The sequence below is a fragment of the Sturnira hondurensis genome, unplaced genomic scaffold (assembly GCF_014824575.4).
Source record: "Sturnira hondurensis isolate 20B ecotype Veracruz unplaced genomic scaffold, ASM1482457v3 Scaffold0008761, whole genome shotgun sequence".
In the NCBI taxonomy this organism is placed as follows: Eukaryota; Metazoa; Chordata; class Mammalia; order Chiroptera; family Phyllostomidae; genus Sturnira; species Sturnira hondurensis.
In genome coordinates this window covers 4,574,122-4,593,935 of record NW_028081392.1, presented here as the reverse complement: position 1 = coordinate 4,593,935, position 19,814 = coordinate 4,574,122, and the positions used below count along the sequence as shown (strand labels likewise).

The following is a 19,814-nucleotide window of genomic DNA, read 5'->3' as shown; positions in this document are numbered from 1 at the left end:
CCCCAACTGGGGACCAAACCCACAACCCAGTCATGCCCTCTTTTGCTTTGTGGGATGACAACCAACCGAGCCACACTGGCCAGGGTAAAACCATTATTTTTAAATATGATAGACTCTAAATCAAATCGACATATTGAAAAATGAGGAACTGGCTTAGGATTTCAAATTCCATTATGATATTGTAAAAATATATTGGATTTGGACCCAAAATTCAATGTATGGTTTTGGCAGCCTCTGACTTTCCTGCCAATAGTTTGTTAATGAAAATGATACTGATTTAATTCAGTCTCAAAGTTTCCACGCTAAAGTCAATTTGATGGCATTTCCAATAACTGTGATACAGTTTAACTTAAAGGAAGACTGTTACTTAGCATGGTTCACCTCCTACTAGAATTTCCTACCTAGAATTTTAAGAGAACAGAAAAAGGGTCCACAGACATATTACCATCTTTTTTTGTCTTTTCTATAACTCAAAAGCTTCACAAAAATCCACAATAAAAATTTAAAGCAAATGCAAATATAGGTCATTGACTCCACAACATGCTATTGAGGTACATATCATAAAACACTGTCTTATAATGAAATCAATATAACCAAGTTTTCTTAGTTTCTGCCATCCTCTACAGGAGCCAGGATAGACTCACATTATGTTACATTCTGTACTGAAGTAATTACATTACTGGGAGGATCCAAGGTGTGGTGAATTAACAGAACATTTCAATATAGGAACATGAAATGAAGACTCAGCTTAAGATCCAGTTATGGTGCTATGTGCATGGGACGAGGGAGCACAGGAATATTTACACCACAGGTCTGTCAAAGATCCACAGCCACATATTTAGAAGCAAACTAACCAGAGGTAGCATGTAAACACTGAATTGTTCTCCAAGTTAGGAGGGCCTGACCACACTCTCCTATTTTTAGTTAACTTCTTGACTTCTCAAAGCCAAGAGAACCTTGAGACCTAAAGAAAGAATGGATCACTGTCGTGACTACCCTTAGCCAAAGGGCCCTTTCTGTTCTTGCCCAACTACTATCCCTCAATGCCATATATCATATCCCCAGAGAAAAAAGAAAACAAAACTAGATTTCAAAAGTTTCCAAAACCACATGCAAGCAAAAATTTAAAATCACAAAAGTACAGCATTATATAAATAGGTAACACCTTATTTATCAGCAAATACAAACACTCAAGAGAAAATGAAAACAAATCTAAATTCCCCCAAATTCTGCAAAAGTAAAACATTTAATCTGAGCACCATAGTGTAGTCCCTCCCTGTAACCTACATCCATGAAAAGAACTGCACTTAGCTCACCCTGTATTCTTCCACTAATACCATAATCTTTACAAAGAACTTCATTGGTAATTTGGCAGAATACAGATTTGTATTCAATCTCAGATAAGTCAGTTTGATGTACAAAGAGAATCAAAGCTACAGAAGCTTTTAATTTAAAAAGTGAATTCAACTTTCACTATCAATAGACCACTGTATGAAAATGATGAAGAAACATTTTTATCCATAACTTAACGGCTATGCTAGGTATGCCTTACTATTAAAACCAAACATTATTATGAGGCCTGTGGATAAGAATTTTGAAGGAATAGCTGGTTAATATGGTTACTTATTAAAATAATAACAATATTCATTATAATATCTGTGATTCAACAGTATCTCATAAACAATGTCCAAATTTCAGTTCTCAGAAAAACTGTGATGATGTCTCTAAATCCGCAAAACTATGAAAAGTTTTGAAAAAGCATTGAAGCTCTAACGATTAGCAAAATAAAAATGCTTCAATCTGAATGAGAGTCTCTGAAGAACAGAATATGTGCCACTGAAATCAAAACTGATTTATCTAAATATGCCTGCATGTTCTGCCCTTGCAGTCCTGATGGCTTCTTCTGGAGTAAGAGATTTTCTTGCCTTAGAGAAAGTGCTCTACCATTAAACTGACCTTCTTTACAACTAAGTGATTGTGAGAACTGTCGAAGGAAAACAAAAACAAAATAACTATTAGGCATGCTGATACATTAATTATACAACTAACTTCATCTAACAGTTTCTTTAATTTTGCTGTAACACTTAAGATGTTATTCAACAGACCAGGGGTGTCAAGCTCATTTTCACTGGGGGGTGGGGGAGGCCCATCAGCCTCGAGGTTGCCTTCAAGGACCAAATGTCATTTTAGGACTGTATAAATGTAACTACTCCTTAACTAGGGGCAAGGAGCTGGCACTGCCACCAGGTAGAAACAAGGTGCCAGGCCAGATAAAACAAGGTGGAAGGCCAGATTCAGCCCTCAGGCCTTGTGTTTGCCACCTGTGCAATAGATGTTACCTAAACTTTTACATGCCAAGATTTATTCAGAACTAAGTACTATGTAGATCCTCTACAGGAGCTCAGTCGGTGAGAGTAAACTGAAACATAAACAACAGAAATACTATGTAAACTTCTTTAATTAAAGACCAATTAAAGAAAAGGGAGTCAATCTTTTGACAACAGCTAAAAGCAAAGAATTCATCTCTCCTTTAACAAGATAATTACTAGTCCACTGAGCATTTGAAGATATGACATATAAACTCTCTACATATAAACTAAAAGCTTGTTGCAACTGGTAAATTATTTCACAAAGAATAAATAGGTGATACACATTTAGAGTAGAAATACTTGATGGAAAGTTTGTTTTGAATGGCCAACAGCTTTGCAAAGCTTATTATCAGACAGAAGTCGTAAAAGTAAAAACACAAGATGTGGCTAAAGTCAAAGGTTTCACAAAGTCACGTTGTACGTTAATAATTACAAAAGGAAGGTAACTTATTTATACTAATGCAAATGGAAATATTATAATCATTATCTTTCTGGCACAATTACGGCTTTGGTACTATTTCTTCTATAAAAAATGTGTACCCACCTATCCCAGTTCCGTTAACGCCCAACTATAAGCATCTTCTATTCTTGTTTTTCTAGATCACGTACTAAAAATATTATTCATATAATATCTGCAAAACTGCATTAATGTTGGTCCTACAAATAGGTCAAGAGTACCCCTCCAATTTTCAAGAGATAACTCCAATCCTGGGGTTATGGGTAAGAGGAAGATCTGGTAGGCTCCTGGACTGCGGTGATTTCACATACAGATTTATGTGCCCGGACACCTGCACCGACCATATTTTCACCCTGGGTGAGTACGTGTCGACCCAAGCTGTCCAAGTGGAACCGGTCAATACTGACTATCTATAAAATCTAGGTGTCCACATTTTTATCCCGAGCTTTATTTTTAAATGTAAAGGTAATGCATTAAACATTCTTTAAAGATCTAAAACTCTCTGGTGTTTAATATAAACTTAAATTTTACGAAGAAATAACAAAGAAAAAAGAAACATGCTGTTAAAAGAAATCCAAATGGTATCTTTATTTTCAGAATCACGCCTTTCCCTACGTTTCCGAACATCACTTCCCTTTTCACGATTTCCCTAGTCCTTTCGGCAAAACACAGCTCCTCCCCCTAGATTTTGAAAGGGTCCGTCCACTGCCCACAAACGAGAAACCCCCACGACCCAAGTATATTACCTTAGCGATCTTCGATGCTTTGAAAGACACCTGTGAAGATGCCCAAGCCCTAAATTAGGTTCCAAAGGGCTCCTTTTCTTTTTACTTCCATTTCTTTTTTCCTGGCTCTTTGGGCAAGACTACTTCCCACCCGAGACCCCTTCCTCTTGCAGTCAAGCCCGAACCCTTCCTCCAACCACCACCGCCCCACTCTGGCCAGCCGTCTCGAGCGTCCCAACCCGGTTCCGCCTCCTGCCGCGCGGTAACCTCGGCCCCGGTCCCGCTCCTCCGACCCTGCGCCCCCACTGCCACATCCCACAGCATCTCCTCCTCCAGCGCCCGGTTCCGGCGGGACCCCTTGCATCTCCTCTCTCCGCTCTGCTTTCAAAAACCTCCAAGCCCTCGTCTTTTCAAGGCTACATCTCCCCCACTCTCCCACTTCCTTGCCCCGAACCCCTACTTACCCCTCAGCCCCTGTCCATCGCCATCCCCCTCGGGCCCTAGCTCAACAGCCTCCATTTCCCTCAGATTCCATTCCAGAGCTGCCTCTCCGGGCTCCCTCAACCGCCTCCCGTGGCCCCTCCGGAACCCGTCCTCGGCAGCCCTAGGCTTCATCTTCGACACCTCATTCACCCCTGGCTGCAGGTACCCTCTAAATTCCCCTCTCAGCCTCAGCTCCCACTCACCTCCGCCGTCCGAGTAGGAGTGCCCGGACCCACCTCCGAGTCGGCTTCCGAGCCGCCGTCGGAGTCCGCGGCCCTCCGAGCCCCGCCGGAGTCCACCGCCTCGAGCGGCGGGGGCGGAGCCCGGGGAGGAGACCTGGAGTGGAGGCGCGGACGGTGGCGGCTGCGCGCAGGCATTGCTCCTGCCCCAGTGTCCGCAGACCAGGCAACTGCTCGCAATTCAAACCGGAACTGCTTCGGGAGGCGGGGCCCCACTGCCAGGAGGAGGAGCTCTAAGGGTGGGGGGCGGTGCCAAAGCCGGAAGAGACGCGGGCCTCAGGTAGAGAACGTCCAAAAAACCCAAGAGCGCATGCGTCAAGAGCAAAGAGAGCGGATGAGGCCGAAGAAGACTCTAGAGGATGGGAAGGGGTCGAAGGGATTGGTAAATAGGGTTTGAGGACCAGGACCAGAGGAATTTATCTTAATTCCTCTGGAGGGAGCTAGCTGCTCTCCAGAAACCAGCTAACAATGATCATTGTTGCCATTTATTGCCCCTTTACTCTCAGGCCAAATGACATATAAATAAATATTTCACTTAATCCTTGTGCCAAACTCAGTATTCCTACTCAAATCTGTCTTAGAACCCATGCTCTTCCCACTGCACTATACTGCCCTACAGGAACTCCCCAACCTATGCCAGCATTGGCTTAAGCCAAGTCCAAAACCACCTGTGACTGAGGCTCCAGCCTCTCCCTTCACCTTGCGTCCCCAAGCAGTGCAAGGCAGACTTCAGTGGCTCTGATGGGGTCAGGGACAGGTTCTGGGGTGGACATGCTTACATGGGATGTCCTGGTGTGGACTTTACCTTTAAGCCGGACGCAAGGCCAGGGGCAGCAGGGAGGCTTCCCACTTCGACTGGTACTTCTCCCAGCCCCACCAGGGCCTTTACAAAGTCATCTGAGAGTGGCAAGACATCTCACCTGTTTTTGCCAATAACTAACTCTGGCAGGACAGTTACGGTCCTTTCCCAGTTTCTGTTGTGGAGAGAAGAGCCCTTGTAATTAGAGGAATCTCCCTCCCAACCCCAAAATGTTACTGGTAACAAGCTGTTAGGCTTTTGAGGAAGTCTGGGGCAACATTCACCTCCCTTCTTCCCTTTTGACGTACATGGCCCATTTCAGCCTTCTCTTTCGAGAAATTACAGAATCATTGTTCGGACCTTCACCCATTAGCCCTGTGAGCACCCTTTAGATGAGATCCTCCATAGTTCTCTGACTCTACAGCTGAGGAAACTCCCTCTGAGCCCTAGAATCTAAAAATTCATCCAACAGCCAAAGGTTCCCACCCAGACCTGCTGAATTTTTTCTATCATTCATCCTTGGAGTCAACTACCTCCTGTCCACCCTGGATCTCTACTTTAACTCAGTCCTGAGATTCAGATAGCCTGTTCAGGCCTGTTCAAAAGAATGTTTCTTAAATATATACTGTGTGTTAGAGACAGATTATCCTTTGTTTCATTTAATTCTCACAATGCTTTGAGGTAGGTGTCATTATCCTTACTCCGTGGCTGAAGAAACGGAGGTGAACAGGTAAAGTGGTTTGCAGAGGTGTGTCTGATTCCATGTGGTAATGGAGTTTGGGGTTGGGAGGGCGACTGGGAGGGAGGGAAATGTCCCGTTCTCTCTGGAGGCCGTGACTTGCTGAGTCACTTCCTTCTGTTCCACCTGTCTCTGCCAGTCTCCGAAAAGGAGAAATGACACTGGAGAGGCAGAGACGAGTGACTGCAGAGACAGAGGAGTGGGTGGGCTGGCCCATGGCTGAGGCCTCGCTCCCGGACCTGAGGGGACATACCGAAGCCACTCCTTGTCCCAGTGTCCTGGAACTGGAGGAGCTCCTGAGGGCAGGGAAAATTTCTTCTTGCAGCCGAGTGGACGAAGTTTGGCCCAACCTTTACATAGGAGATGCGTGAGTGGTAGCTGGCCTAGAGGGTGTGGGGGTGGGAGGAACAAGAAACAGTTTGGGGGCTCTTTACCAGAGATAGAGATGGGAAGGGAATACAGAGAAATAGTTATGCAATGAGCATCCTAGGTCAGGGACTTTCTCTAGGACCCCTATATTCTGGAGACTGTGTAGTAACCATATGCAGCCACCAGGGAGAGCAGAGACTTTGCCTGCCTGAAAGAGGGGAGCTCCCAGAAGTCTGCTGGCAAATCCAGGATAACTAAGTCTGGTGGGCGGGTGCCTGGGGAATGGTGATTAAGGGTATGAAATGTATTGGACAGAGAACTTCCCTTCCTGGTCCCAGCCTCTCTCCTCTGGACACCGAATGGGTGAGGAAGCCTGACTAAAGGTGAGTCAGGAAAGATGTCACTTCTAAACAGTAGAGTTCACCTCCCTCCTTCAGAGTAGAAGTAGGTATGAGGCAGTGGCCAGGAGAGGTGGGAAGTGTGTGGGAAGCCATGGAGCAGGAAGTGAAGGTGGGGCAGCTAGGTCCCAGGAGTAAGGCAATCTTCTCCTTCCTGTTCTAGCCAAGGCAGGGGCAATGACCTCAGGAAGCAAAGAGGGGCTCAAGATACTTCCCATAATACCAACTCTCCCACCAGAAAGCTCTGAGGGTGGCTCTGTGAGCCGTGGATCCCAGCTCAAACTTGCTAGGTTCCTTCCGGCTCCCTTTGGACCCTAATGGCTCCATCCCTCTGAAGTAGGCAGCCAGGGAGCCTGGGCAAACCCCCTTCCTGAACCCCATAGCTCAGCCAGCATCCAGCCCCTTCCTTTCCTTCCCTCCCTTCCCCAGGGCCACGGCAAATAACCGCTTTGAGCTATGGAAGTTGGGCATCACCCATGTGCTGAACGCAGCCCACGGGGGCCTCTATTGTCAGGGCGGCCCTGACTTCTACGGCAGCAGTGTGAGCTACCTGGGAGTGCCAGCCCACGACCTCCCTGAATTCGACATCAGCGCCTACTTCTCTTCCGCAGCCTGCTTCATTCATCGTGCGCTCAGCACACCTGGGGGTAGGACTTGGGGTCCGATCTTCCATTCCATCCCGGGATGGGGGGGGGCAGTCTAGTTTCCCTTCAAACATCAATGCCCTCCCATCCCTAGTTTGTTTATTTGTTTATTTCCCCAAACTGTAAGAGACACAGAGGTAGAGGAGTGAGCTGTAGAAGAAGCAGGCTCAGAAAACAAGCTGCTGAGGTGAAAGAAGGGCCCCCTGGAGCCCAGGAGAGAGAGGCAAGGAAACAGCCAGAGGAAGGGGGCTGGGAAGGCTGTGGCGCACCCCATAGAGAGATCCCACCGGGTCCTCTGTTGGGAGGCGTTCCCTGAAGTCCTCAGGGGAGGAGCCCAACATCTCTAGTTTTTAAAAAGCCATCAGGTTTTAAAAGTCCTCTGCTCAGTGCTTCAGTCATTGATCCAACTACAGTGCTTCACATATGGGGAAACTGAGGCTCAGAATACAGGGCCAGGCCCCGAGTTAGGAGCAGCCCTGGGGCTGAAAGCCAGGCCTCTCAAACAGCAAAACAGCTTTTTCTCTACATGACTTAGCCTTGGGAAACCGCCATTTGGTAGCTAGATGTCTGGTTTCTGCCCCGAAGTACTTTTAAGTGGGAAAAAAACCAAAGCAAAACAAAACGAAACTCATACCCAGGGGACAACAAGAGACCTGGCGAAAGCTGAGCCCCTATTATGTGTTTGTCCTGGGTGAGAGCTGTGCCCCTTGGTCCTTGAACCTGGGCAGACCAGCCTCCCTCTCCAGACTTCAGTTTCTCATCAGTGCAACGGGAGAGACAAGACTACGTGTGGCTCATGGTGCTTCTTCATACCCAAAGCACTTTGACATTCATTCATTCTTTACCCATTCACTCACCAGCTATTTCTGATCTTCTGTGTCTCAGGCACTGAGCTAGATGCTAGGAATTTACACATTGACAAGGCAGGGTGCCTGCCCTCGCAGAACTTATTGTGTGTTCAGGGGAAAGACAGTCAAAATGTCAAGAATGAGTGCCCACTCCTCCGAGTGGGCAGATGTGAAGAGCTCTGGGAGCGCAGGGCAGCGCCGCTCCATTCAGAGGATGGGGCGGTGGGGCGACCTCCGTCTGCAGCAGTGTTCACAGGGCCACGGTGCCAAGGAAGAGCTGCTCTGTGATTCAGGTGACACCGTGAGTGGTCAGGAAAGCCTGTGTGAGGAAGCCGCCTCTCGGCTGAAACCGGACAGGTGAGAAGTCGATGTTAGTCTGACCAAGAGGAGGGAAGAAGGTTTACAAGGAGTTGCAGTAGCATGTGCTAAGGCTGGAGGTCTGAGACTACGGCAACTTCAAGACACTGAAAATTGTCCTGTGTTCCTAGAGCTGGAGGCTGAGGTAGGACAGCCTGAGACAAAGCTACAGGATCAGCAGGGGCCAGTTCACGGAGGGTTTTATCAGCTGTGCTAAGGACTTTAGACCCCATCCCAAGGGCAGGCAAAATAGGTATTGGTTTACCCATTTGACAGATCAGGAAACAACCCCATTAAGCTTGAATGAAGTGCCCAGGGTTTGTCACCGAGTGCACCTAAGGCAGAGCAGGGAAAGGAACTTGGGTCCCCAGCCCAGCACCTGGGTGGGCCTGCTGGTGGGAAAGGGTCTCTCACCAGGATGTCTTCTTCAGCCAAGGTGCTGGTGCACTGTGTGGTAGGTGTGAGCCGCTCTGCCACGCTGGTCCTGGCCTACCTCATGCTGCACCAGCAGATGTCCCTGCGCCAGGCGGTGGTCACCGTGAGGCAGCACCGATGGGTCTTCCCCAACCGAGGCTTCCTTCACCAGCTCTGCCAACTGGACCAGAAGCTGCGGGGTGCAGGCCAGAGCTGAGGGGCCAGGTGAGGGCTGGGCCGGGTATGAGGGGACCAGCAGGCAAGGCTGGGTGCAGTTGGAAGTGAGAGGTCAGGTGAGGGCTGGGCAGGGAACGTGGAGGGGGGCCAAGGAAGTGAAAGACCAGGTAAGGCTTGGTAGGGAACATGGGATGGGGCCAGCTCAGAGGTCGGTTGTCAGGGCTGTGTCTGGCTGGATGGGGCCCACTCTCCAAACTGCTGGGCTCCCTTCACCGCCCCAAGGTCTTATCAGGGCCCAGCCAAGATCTCTCTGGATCCCCCTCTCTCCCAGCCTACCCAGATTCTCTGGACCCCAGAGAGGATGGAAATACTAGGAAAGAGGAGCACAAAATGGAAGCAGAGAGACCTTCCTACCTGGCCCTGAGGCTGCCCTGCCTCCTTGGCCGAAAGCCTGTGGGGCAGCTCACTGAACCCCACCAAGGTGGCGGCCTGGGTAGTCCTGGTGCCCCACGCCTCTGCACACCTTCTGTCAGCCCTGAGGGAGCAGTGTGGTGCAGCTCTGAGTTTAGTCAATTCTCCTGTCAGCCTGCCACGCCATTCCCACGTGGGGAAGGAGAACAGGTGTTCCTGCCACCAGCCGTGACCTCCTCACACAGCCCGGATGATGTGAAGTTCTGCTGTCGTCCCAACAATCCGTTCTCTGCCTTAGACGCAGCACCCCGCTCCCTACCTCTCTGATTCTGGGGACCCCGGTAGGACCTAAAGTCTTACTGAAGTCTGTCCAGACTCCTTCCTGTTCCCATGTACCCTGCCTTCTTGTTCTGTGTCCAGTGCATTTGGAGCAGTGGCAAAGGGGAACAGATCCCTGACACCCCCTCTCCCGAGCCGCTTCGGGCCCCAGGCCCCGCTGCCCAGTGGAAGGAGCTGGCTGCCCAGCAACACGCTGCCGCGCAGGCCCCCTGCCAAGGTGCCACTTCAGTTTCTCGGGCAGTGGCCCTGCACTTTCCTCCAGCTCGGTTGGGAGGAAGCAAGGCTGTCCCTTCCTGGAGTGGCACCAGGATCGTGAGGGAGCTGCAGGGCACCTACTGCCCTTCTCCCACAACACCCTGCAGGGTCTGTCCCTGGCTGGCCCCAACAACCTACGTTCTTCACATTCACAGCCACCCCCACAAGGGCCGTCGGGGGGGGGGGGGGCTGGGGTTAGGCCTCCAGAGCTGCTGTCTACTTCTCTACTCCTGCTACCCATGCTGCTCCCTCCCTCGATTTTGCTGTGCCACACACCACCCACTGCCTCAAAGGGGCTGTCAGTAGCCGGTAGGTGACTGGCCTAGGCTCTCCGGGTAGCTGGGCGAGCAACAGATTTCTCCTCCTACCAGGAGCCTCCCAGGGCATGGCCTGAATCCTCTGAAACAACCCAAAAGAGATGTTTTGGTCTCTGAAAACCTAGCCAGCCCAGCCAGCCCAGCCAGCCCAGCCAAGGTGGGGCACATTAGCAATCCACCCCCCATACTCCCTACCCTTGTTAGGAGGACGAGCATCTTGGGGATGGTGATTGGGGCAGGACAAAGGGCTAGGTTTAGAATTTGGGGGTGAGTGCAATGGAAGACAATTAGGGTTCTGGCAGGAGTCAGGACTGTTTGGGGCTAAGCTGGTGGGAAACTGTAGGGAGCTCTGTTGGTACAGGGAGGCGTGTTGCTGCCCTGCTCTCTTTCCCTAGACAGGTTTCCGGAACCTGGCAGAGTAGCAGGTCTCTGATCATGACCAGTCATCCCACTTCTTGGCCTGAGGCTCTTAAAAATCCTGACCTTGAACCTCAGCTTCTTTCCCATCAGGCAGCTGGCTTGGAGGGAGCTATATGGCTACAGCACTGTGCATTCCTGGAGGTGTCATCCACCAAAAGTGTCTATGCAACCAGGCCCGCAGGGGTGTGTAGCCACACACAGCAGCCTGGGGCTGACACTCAGGACAGTGAGGGGCTGTGAGAAGTTGTCTCTCTCTGTGAGCCCTGGGCCCCCAGCCTGACTCCTCATCTCTCCCACACCTCTGGGCCTTACCCAGAGCTCAAAGCAGAAGCAGGTTTAGGTGGCAGCCCCTGCCCTGATGCAGTGATATGGCCCCAGGGGCTCTAGGCCCTGGTTTACCTGCCTGTGACCTGGAGCTCATCTCTCCCCCAGACCCGGTCCTCACTTCCTGCCACAGGGGTCTGCTGCTTTGCCACGCTGGCACTGGCCCTGCTGGTGCTGCTGGAGGCTCTGCCCCGAGTGGACACCCAAAAGATGGTAAGAGCCCAGTGTGAGGTCCGCCCTATAGCCTGCTACTCCATCTGCTTCCTCCAGCTGCCTGAACTTTCTCTCAGCCACTGTCTTCGGCTCCCACAGGTGAGAATGGGCTGCCCTCTCAGTCAAGCCCTGAGGCTTCCTGGCCAGGACCCCAAGGTCCCTTGGAGGGGGTGGGGGGAGCAGGGGAGGAGGTGGGGATTGTGATTGGGCATGATAGCCCTTGGCCACAGCTGCCTCCACCTGCTCTCCATGGGGCTGGGGGAGCCCCAGCAGGGGCTGAGCCTTACCCCCTGGAGCTCAGACTTCCAAGACCCTTATAGGGATGGCTGCGGGTATGCCTGTCTCAGTGCGCATGTCATCTGGGAGTGTGAGTGGGCGGGTGGGAAAGAGTACTGAAGTTTGGACACATGAGGAGGGGCTCAGGGAAGTAGGGAGGGTTCCTAATCCAAGGTCTCAACATGAGAACAGTTGACCTTGAAAACCATCTCACTGGCCTCAAGCGAGAGTGGGACCTGGGCGGGAAAGCCTCCTGGGGGAGGAGGCCCTCGACGAGGGCAGAGTAGCTTCTGGACATGCAGCTCCTGACCGCAGGCCGGGGCTGGCCAAAGACCCGCTCTGAACCCCGCGTACACCTTTGTCTGTCTTCCCATATGTCCCTCAGCCTGGGTCTCGTCGTAGGTCTTAATCCTGGGCCAGTCCTGCAGTCCTTAGCCCAAGGAAAGCCCTTGGACCTGGCTTCTGATGTGGGCAGTTCCGCCAGCTTGTGTGTCATTTTGGCTGGCCTCCTCCCTGTCCTCCTCCATGGAAGAGCCTTCCAGCTTTAACTTTCTGCCCGTGCTCTTCGCCACCCTCGAAGGCCAAGGGAGCTTTTTAAGATGGCCCCGCAATCAACATACACATGCACGCATGCCGCAGGCCTCCCCTGCCGGGCTGCCTCTGCTGGAGCAGGGCCGGGTGCCTGGCTGGGTGTGGCGCTGACCGTGCCATGGGGCCCGTGGGTGAGTGGGGAGTGGCAGGTGGAGGCCAGAGGAGGGGAGCAGCACATCATGCTTTATAATTAAACTCAAATCAAAAAATAGAAACAGCATCAAGTGTGCAGAGACAAGCGGCTGGAAGTCGGCAGCGCAAAGTGCCTGTTACAGGAGACCACAGCCTGGGCCAGATACCCTCACAGGTGGGTGAGTCCCCCTATTTTAGGGGGACGCAGAGCTTGCTGGGCAGTGAGGGCCAGGGCGCCTGTGCCTATGCGTATTGTGTTGGGGGCAGGGAGGGTATTGGCTTGGATTGGGGGATGGACTGGATCTGAGACAGGGGCACAGACAAAGTATAGTAGAGTTGGAAAAACCTGGGCTTGAATCTTGGCTCCCACACTTATTGGCTGTGTGACCTTGGGTATATTATGTAATGTCTCTGATCTCAGTTTCCTTATCTGTAAAATGGGGATGATAATATTACCTGCCTCATAAGGGTACTGTAAGGATTCAATGAGAAAATGTAAGCACTAGCTCTGTCTAGTACATAGTAAGTACATCCTTAGTGAGTGGTGAGTGTAATAAACATCATCACCAGATAGAGAAAGGAACATCAGGAAACACAGACATAAAGGCCAAACTTCACGGTCCCTTGGGAAAGTTACCCTCTACCCAGAATATGCCTGAGGCTTCAATAGGTAATGGCAGTCACAGTAGTGATAATAACAGTACTGTAAGATGCACGTTTATTGGGCCTCTGCCATGAGGCAGACATTGTGGGAAGTGCCTTACACGTATGACCCCGTGGGATTCTCACCACTGGCCCGTTGAGGACGCTGGCTTGGAGAAGCACACAGGTACAAGCCACAGACACCAGCCCTAAGAGCTCTGCCCAGGTCTGCTTTCCTCCAAGGTCCACAGGCTGATGCACACACCCAGTGGCAGAGCATCATGGGCAGTGGGCCCACCTGCCGCCTCCCCAAGGCTTCCTTCGCCAGACTCCTCAGAGATTTCTGGCCCCATCTGGAGCCCAGAAAACATCTCTGGATCAGACATCTCTGTCCTATGCTTGCAGTCCCACCTGATATGCCTGGGGAGGAGGAGGCAGAGACTGGGCAGCAGGGAAGGCCAGGGGCAGTATCTTCTGGAGCTGAGGAGGTGCGTGGCAAAGAGCTGCCCGCTCCAGACGACCTGTGCCTCGGCCTGAGGCCACGGGCATGCAGGGTGTGCTGGGAGGCTAGGAGCAGCAGGAGCTGCTGGGAGAGGGTTGGAGGCAGAGGCAGCTGGGAGAGCGACACAGAGAGGAGGAGAGACACAGAGACAGAAAACAAGTGTCTGAACTTGTGAACAGCAGCAACACAAGAGGAGGCAAGCTGCTGCCTGCAGAGGAAGCTGTTCAGCTTAGAGGGGAGATGCAGGAAGGAGGCCAAATGAGGGCTAAGGTGAATGGGAGAAAAGCCAAGCCAGCCCTGTCCAGGCTAAAGGTGGACCCTGCTTCACCCTCAGGTGGCCAAGGAGGTGTGGGAGGAAGTATCGGCAGGGTCCCTGGCAGTCCAGGTGTGTGGGGTGGCTGCAACCAGGGGAGCTGCAGCAGCCACCAACTCCCCTTCCTTGGGTGTGCATGGAGACTGAAGGATGAGTCAGAGGGCAAGGGTCTGGGCCTGACTCAGCTGGCAAAAGTGGGATGGAGCAGCAGGTGAGGGATGCCTCCATGAGCATCAGGAAGGAGGCTCAGATGGGACCTGACAAGGAGTACCCCTTAATCCAATGGGAAAGCGCCATCCTTCAGACCTGGGCATAGGTCCTCTAGGAGTTGAGCTGGGGGCTGTGGCTTAGGAGCCCCCAATCCTTGATCCCCCTGCGATCTCCTCTTCTGCCCAGGAGCCTAGGTGGCAGAGCCAGGTCCTGCTCTCTCAATTGAAGCCTGCAAGGCACCTATTGACCACTGGGGGGCAGCCTTACCCCATGCCAAGCACAGAAGACTGAGCCCGTGCTTGCCAGGCTTCCCAAAGCCTCATGTGCTCTGCTTGAGGCTTAAGCACCAGGTGGTGGCTCCAGACCAGTGTGGCTTTTGGATGACCCTGAGGCCTGGGGGCTTACCCCACCCTAACACACTACAGCGCTCTCTACCCTGTGGTTGCTGCATACCCAACCACTCCTCTCTTATTCTCAGGTCAGACAGCCAGAGACTCCTCAAGTCAAGCAACATCAGGGTATTTTAATATGAGAAGAGAACTGTGGCCAAGACAGGAGCAAAGACTTGCTCGAGGCCACAGAATAGATGGTGGCCCAACTCTCCTCCTCTCTCCAAAGTTCTCTTCCCACCACTTCAGGTAGCAGCCTCCCAAGTTCATGGGGAGTTCTAGGCCCAAGAGCCTTTAGCCCCAAAGAGCTGTCCCACAGAGAGAAAGCCACTGGTTTGGCAGGGCTGTGCTTCCCTACACAGAGGCCTAGCCTTCTTTCAGGCCCCACCCCCGTGGGATCCAAGAGGAGAACCTGGAATTCTAGCCGCTTCACAGCATTTGTGTTCTGGGCTGAACCACCTCAGCCCCATTCCGCTCCAGCGCTAGCCCTGTCCCTGCCCTACTCCCCCACTCTTGGCCCTAGACCATGCCCTAGGTCGGTGGCAGGCCACTCAGCCTGCCTGACAAATCACAGTGGGGGATGAGGGGGAACGCTGAGTCTTCACTTCCGCCCTGCCCGCCGGCTGCCCGCTGTGTGAGCTTGGCCAGGCCAGTGGCCTCCTGGGTGCCTGTTTCTCTTTCCGGTCCTGGCACCGCCTACCCAAGAGAAAGGATGTTTTTTCCAGTTTGTACCCTCCCTAGATACTGGTTGAGGGGGCCAAGGACCATTAGCCAAGATAGGCACTCCTTCCCAGCACAGCACCAGACCCAAGTTCTGGTGCCACTGAGATCCCAGCTCGGCAGGGTCCAGGACTCCCTCAGCCAGCAGACTCTGGAGACCCCCCACCCCACCTCGGTGAGACCTGACCTGCAGCGCTGGCCTGAGTCAAGGGGGTAAGGAGGGAAGGCCCAGGGCTTGCAGGCACACATGTATCAGCAAAACCAGGCTCCCCGGCGGAGCTGGGTGGGTTAGTGACCCCTCTCTGGTCCCCAAGGACGGTAACTGGGAAGCCTGGGGACTGAACTGCAGGACCACAGAACTCGGTTGAAACCACAGGTTTGCTACATATAGGCCATGTGGTTGGGGGTATCACTTACAGATTTCTCTCTGAGCTTCAGCCGGTGCCACAAGTGAGGCACTAGGCCCCTAAAAGGCATTAGCTCACCCAGGATAGAGATGCTAACAAACGTCATTCATAGCCCAGGCTCCTCACTCCAGAGAGGGGCTCTGCTCTCCAAGCGCCTGAAAGTGAGAGGGTATGGGGGCCCGAGGACCAGCCCTGGAAGGAGCAGAGGAGGGGGCTTGAGACGAGCTGCCTCCATTGTGAGGAGCCACGGCCATCTGAGGTCTCCATCCTACAAAGCCTTAAGTGACCTGCAGTTTAAGGGGTTGGGTCTAAACTAACCCAATGCCACAGACAAGGAACTCCAAGGACCCTTGGCCAAAGTTTCTGACCTCAGGGGCCTCTAAAGAAGGCAGGAGAGAGAGTAACAAGGGGTTGATTGTTCCTTGGGAAGGGGGGTGAGGCCTCATCCCCAGCTGAGCTGGCTAATAACCTCATACGAACTAGCTGAGCCCTTCCCGCCTCATCTCACTGCCACCTGGGCTCTGCACCACTCCTGGGCCTCTGGGTCAGGGGGACCCCCCTTCCAGGAGCATGCCTCCAGCCACTGCGGTGTCCACCCTGTTCTAGGATGGACTCTCTGCAAAAGCAGGACCTCCGGAGGCCCAAGATCCACAGGACAGGCCCAGTGTCCCCATACCAGCCACCGACGCTGTCCTCGCTACAGCGCCTGCTGTGGGCCCGTCGGGCCACCACACTGAGCCACGTCAACGAGGTCTGGCCCAACCTCTTCCTGGGAGATGCGTGAGTCTGGCCCTCGGGGGTTGGGGGCAGCAGGAGGGGAGCCTCTCCCAGAGCCCTCTGTGAGCACAGGTGACACCCTCTTTGCCTCCCATGATGTCTTTCCACGTGTTTCTTCCCTTTTATAGAAGTTATTCTTTTAACAGTGGAAGTAGAACCCTCGTGAGAAACAGTTTCACCACCCAGGTCAAGACACAGGACACTGCTTGTACCTCCAGCACCCCTTTCAAACTCTCATCATACACCTGACAACATAGCTAGTTTTGTCTGTCTGTTAAAGTCAGGTGAACGGAACCATATTGTGCGTGCTTTGTGCTTGGCATAATTTGCTCAGAATTATGGGATTCACCCATGTTACTATATGTAGCAAAAGGTCATTCCTTTTGTTATTGCTGTAACTATTCGACTGCACAGACACCCCACAGTGGGTCCATCTGATCGCACACAAACACGCGAGACATCCCGCTTCTGGGAACCACGATGCCAGAAACACTCCGGTGCGTGCGCTCTGGTCACACACACACAAGTTCCTCTAGGGTGTATTCAGACAGTGAGATGGAGGCATTTTTTCTAAATTTTTTTCTCAAATTTAGAATATATGAACCAATATATGTGGACTTTAGAAATTTTCCGTAATATTTAGAGACTAGGGGTCAGTGTCTTGATGACAATGTGGCAGACGTACCCTCCCTAAGATAACCAGTAACAAAATCCCTGTGGACTTTTAAAAATGCATGCACACATACGTACATAAGTGCTTTTCACATTTTTTTAACAAAAACGGTGTCACTTTATAATCCCATTTTGTAATCTGCTTTATATAAAAAGCTTTTTAAGTGGAATCAAACTGCATGTTTTTAAAACCTTCTTAAACACCATTCTGTTTTGCATTCTGCATTTTTCACAGGTTCTTAACACAGCGTGAGCGGCTTTCCTTGTTTCCCTCTAATGCCACATTTTAGTGTTTGCATAGTATTTCATTTACCTGCACATAATCTTCTATTAGAGGATATTTAGTCATTTTCTCCCAAGTTTTCACCATCTTAAATATCATTAGATCCAATTTACGGGTATCTGTGGGCACAGTATGGATTCTTTAAGTGGCTAGGAGATTTGCTGGACGAAGTCTATATACATTTTTAAGACTTTTGATGCCTGTGGCCCAACTGCTCTCCAGAAAAGTCCGCCTGAGCGGAAGGGACTCTTGAACTCTGGCTAGAGGAGTCCCTGGTTCCAGTCTCTGCCCTCGGGAGAGGTGGCAGAGGAGGGAAGGGAACGAGTTCCGCCCCAGCCAGAACTGGGCCAGGGAGCTCTGTCCCTACCTCCAATTCCCGCTGCCCCGTGCCCGCCCCCCAGGCATGCAGCCCGGGACAGGAGCAAGCTGACCCAGCTGGGCATCACCCACATTGTGAATGTTGCTGCGGGCAAGTTTCAGGTGGACACAGGCGCCAAGTTCTACCATGGGATGCCCCTGGAGTACTACGGCATCGAGGCAGAAGACAGCCCCTTCTTCGACCTCAGTGTCTACTTTCTGCCTGTTGCCCGATACATCCGAACTGCCCTCAGTGTTCCCCAAGGTGAGCTGCTGGGGAAGGGACTGGGGTGGAGGTGAGGGTGGTGGGGGTGGGCTTTAGGGCTCTCCGTCTTTCCAGTGGCGCTGATAGGTGGAGTGTCCTGAGCCACAAGCCTCTGCAACAACCCTCCCACCCCATGGGTAGAATAGCTACTGCCGTCTGGTGAGCATCCCCTTCAGAGTCACTGTAGAAACCAGCAATCACAGACATAAGCAAGGTACAGTGTGGTTATCGGTGTAACCACATCTCTCAGTAAGAGGCCCAGGTTGGGCAGCAGGTACAGGACCTTAGGGAGGGCTCTTGAGCTGGCTGCCCTAAAATGGAGCTTTGGCACAGGCCTGCAGGGACAGGGAGAGGGCAGAGCTTGGGGGAAAGCGACAGGCAGACACCCCTGTAATCCGCCACAGTCCAGGGGGTTCCAGGAGTGCCGTCTTCCCCTCACTCCCACTGACCAGAGTTGCAGAGGATGCCGGAGGAAGTACCTTGAACCAGGAGAAGGGAATCCCAGCTGCTCACTTGCTGTGTGACCTTGAGCCAGGCCCTCTCTGGGCCTCCTTTGCCCCAGCTGACAGTGAACACCGTGTTCGTATTCCAGGACTGTGATGGGGGTGCTGAAGGGAAGCCAGAAGTGTCTCTGCTTCCCAAATGGGTGGGTGGTAGGAGGGCAGCTAGCTGACACCAGGCTGGGTCTCTCTGCAGGCCGCGTGCTGGTCCACTGCGCCATGGGGGTGAGCCGCTCGGCCACGGTCGTCCTGGCCTTCCTCATGATCTATGAGAACCTGACACTGGTGGAGGCCATCCAGACGGTGCAGGCCCACCGCGATATCTGCCCCAACTCGGGCTTCCTCCGGCAGCTCCAAGTTCTGGACAACCGCCTCGGGCGGGAGACAGAGCGACACTGACCTGGGGGACAGCCGGGAGCCCTGATCCTCTGGCCAGCATGGCCCAACCCAACCAGCATGGCCCTGGGGATGGCAGCCTCTGCTGTTTCCAGTCCCCCCGAGATGTACATAGCAAGTAGGCTTGGCTGAGGCAGAGGCAGGGAGAGCCGGGGGCAACCTTTAGCAGGAGGATTTCCCTGACCCAATCCAGAGATTCTTTATGCAAAAGAGTTCAGTCTGTCTCTATAATAAAAGGTTCATCATCATAAAAACAGGAGGCCTTCTGGTGGTTTGTGGGGTGGTGGCTCACTCCAGGGGTGGCCACGATACCCCAGACAGCCGGCCAGCTCTGGTTCAGTGTGGTGGCTTCGAGAGAAGGACCCGAGTCCCTGTGAGGCTGCATGAAGGAGGGGGCAGGTGAGAGCCAGTCAGCGACACTGCCCTTGGTGCAAGAGGAAGGAGTGGGTATAAATGCTCGGAATTAGCTGGCCTTTCTTCACCTTGTCGTCCTCATACCACCACCCTCGGGTGATGCCTGGGTAGTGCTAGGTTGCCTGGACCTCTCCAGACCACCCTGACAAAAAAGGGCAATCAAAACTTGCTATGCACACATACAGCACCTCTTGAACCCAGCCAACCTTTGCGTGTACACTCTCCTTTCAAAAGGCCTGACTGAAATGACAAACACCTAGAAAACAGAGGCATTAAACAAGGGGACAGGAAATCCCAGGTGAAGGATAGTTATAGGATGGAGCAGAACATTTAGTTCTGAGTTTCTTTGTGCTTGTGCCCTAATAAAAACCTGCAGGTTCCTCACCTGCGTGTAGTACAAGGGATTACAATGATTAAATGGGTTGTCTTTCCTTCTCCTCCTCTGGTTGCCCCCTTTCGGCCCTTGCCTCCTCCGGTTAACCCGTAAAGGTCAAGGTTTCTCAGGTTCTGTCCTCTGCCTTTTCTCTCCCTTAGGGCCCCTGCCCTCCCTGGGGACCCTCTTGCTCCCACAGCCTCAGTTCACACCTCCAGTCTAATGACTCCCTACCCCTGGAGCTGGCCCAGTTCTCTCTTCTGAGCTCAAAGCCTCTGTACCCTGCCAGCCACGTCCA

General features: G+C 52.3%; 2 protein-coding genes across 8 annotated transcripts in view; one reads left to right on the top strand and one right to left on the bottom strand.

Annotated features, from left to right (window-relative positions):
- The window catches only part of SAMD8 (sterile alpha motif domain containing 8), a 66,136-nt gene extending 61,692 nt beyond the window's left edge, over positions 1-4,444 (bottom strand). The window contains exon 1 of one of the 2 annotated variants that reach the window (XM_037055987.1): positions 4,238-4,444. In XM_037055987.1, coding sequence (XP_036911882.1) covers positions 4,238-4,411 — 174 coding nt within the window. In that variant the 5' untranslated portion in view covers positions 4,412-4,444. The remainder of the gene's footprint in view (positions 1-4,237) is intronic. The other variant, XM_037055986.1, reaches the window with a different exon arrangement.
- A 128-nt stretch (positions 4,445-4,572) lies between these two features.
- On the top strand, positions 4,573-19,020 carry DUSP13A (dual specificity phosphatase 13A). 6 transcript variants are annotated; one of them, XM_037055980.1, is made up of 10 exons: positions 4,575-4,655; positions 5,754-6,178; positions 7,008-7,225; positions 9,014-9,066; positions 11,193-11,396; positions 12,377-12,471; positions 15,094-15,285; positions 16,086-16,259; positions 17,613-17,833; positions 18,530-19,020. In XM_037055980.1, the coding sequence occupies exons 2-10, from the start codon at positions 5,967-5,969 to the stop codon at positions 18,730-18,732; spliced, it is 1,572 nt and encodes a 523-aa protein (XP_036911875.1). In that variant the 5' UTR covers positions 4,575-4,655; positions 5,754-5,966; the 3' UTR covers positions 18,733-19,020. The 6 variants fall into 6 exon arrangements, with proteins under 6 accessions (XP_036911876.1, XP_036911879.1, XP_036911880.1 ...); XM_037055981.1 differs by lacking the exon at positions 15,094-15,285 and having other exon boundaries at positions 4,573-6,178; positions 18,530-19,018; XM_037055982.1 differs by lacking the exons at positions 4,575-4,655; positions 5,754-6,178 and having other exon boundaries at positions 7,141-7,225; positions 8,886-9,066; positions 18,530-19,010.
- The last annotated feature ends 794 nt before the right edge of the window (positions 19,021-19,814 follow it).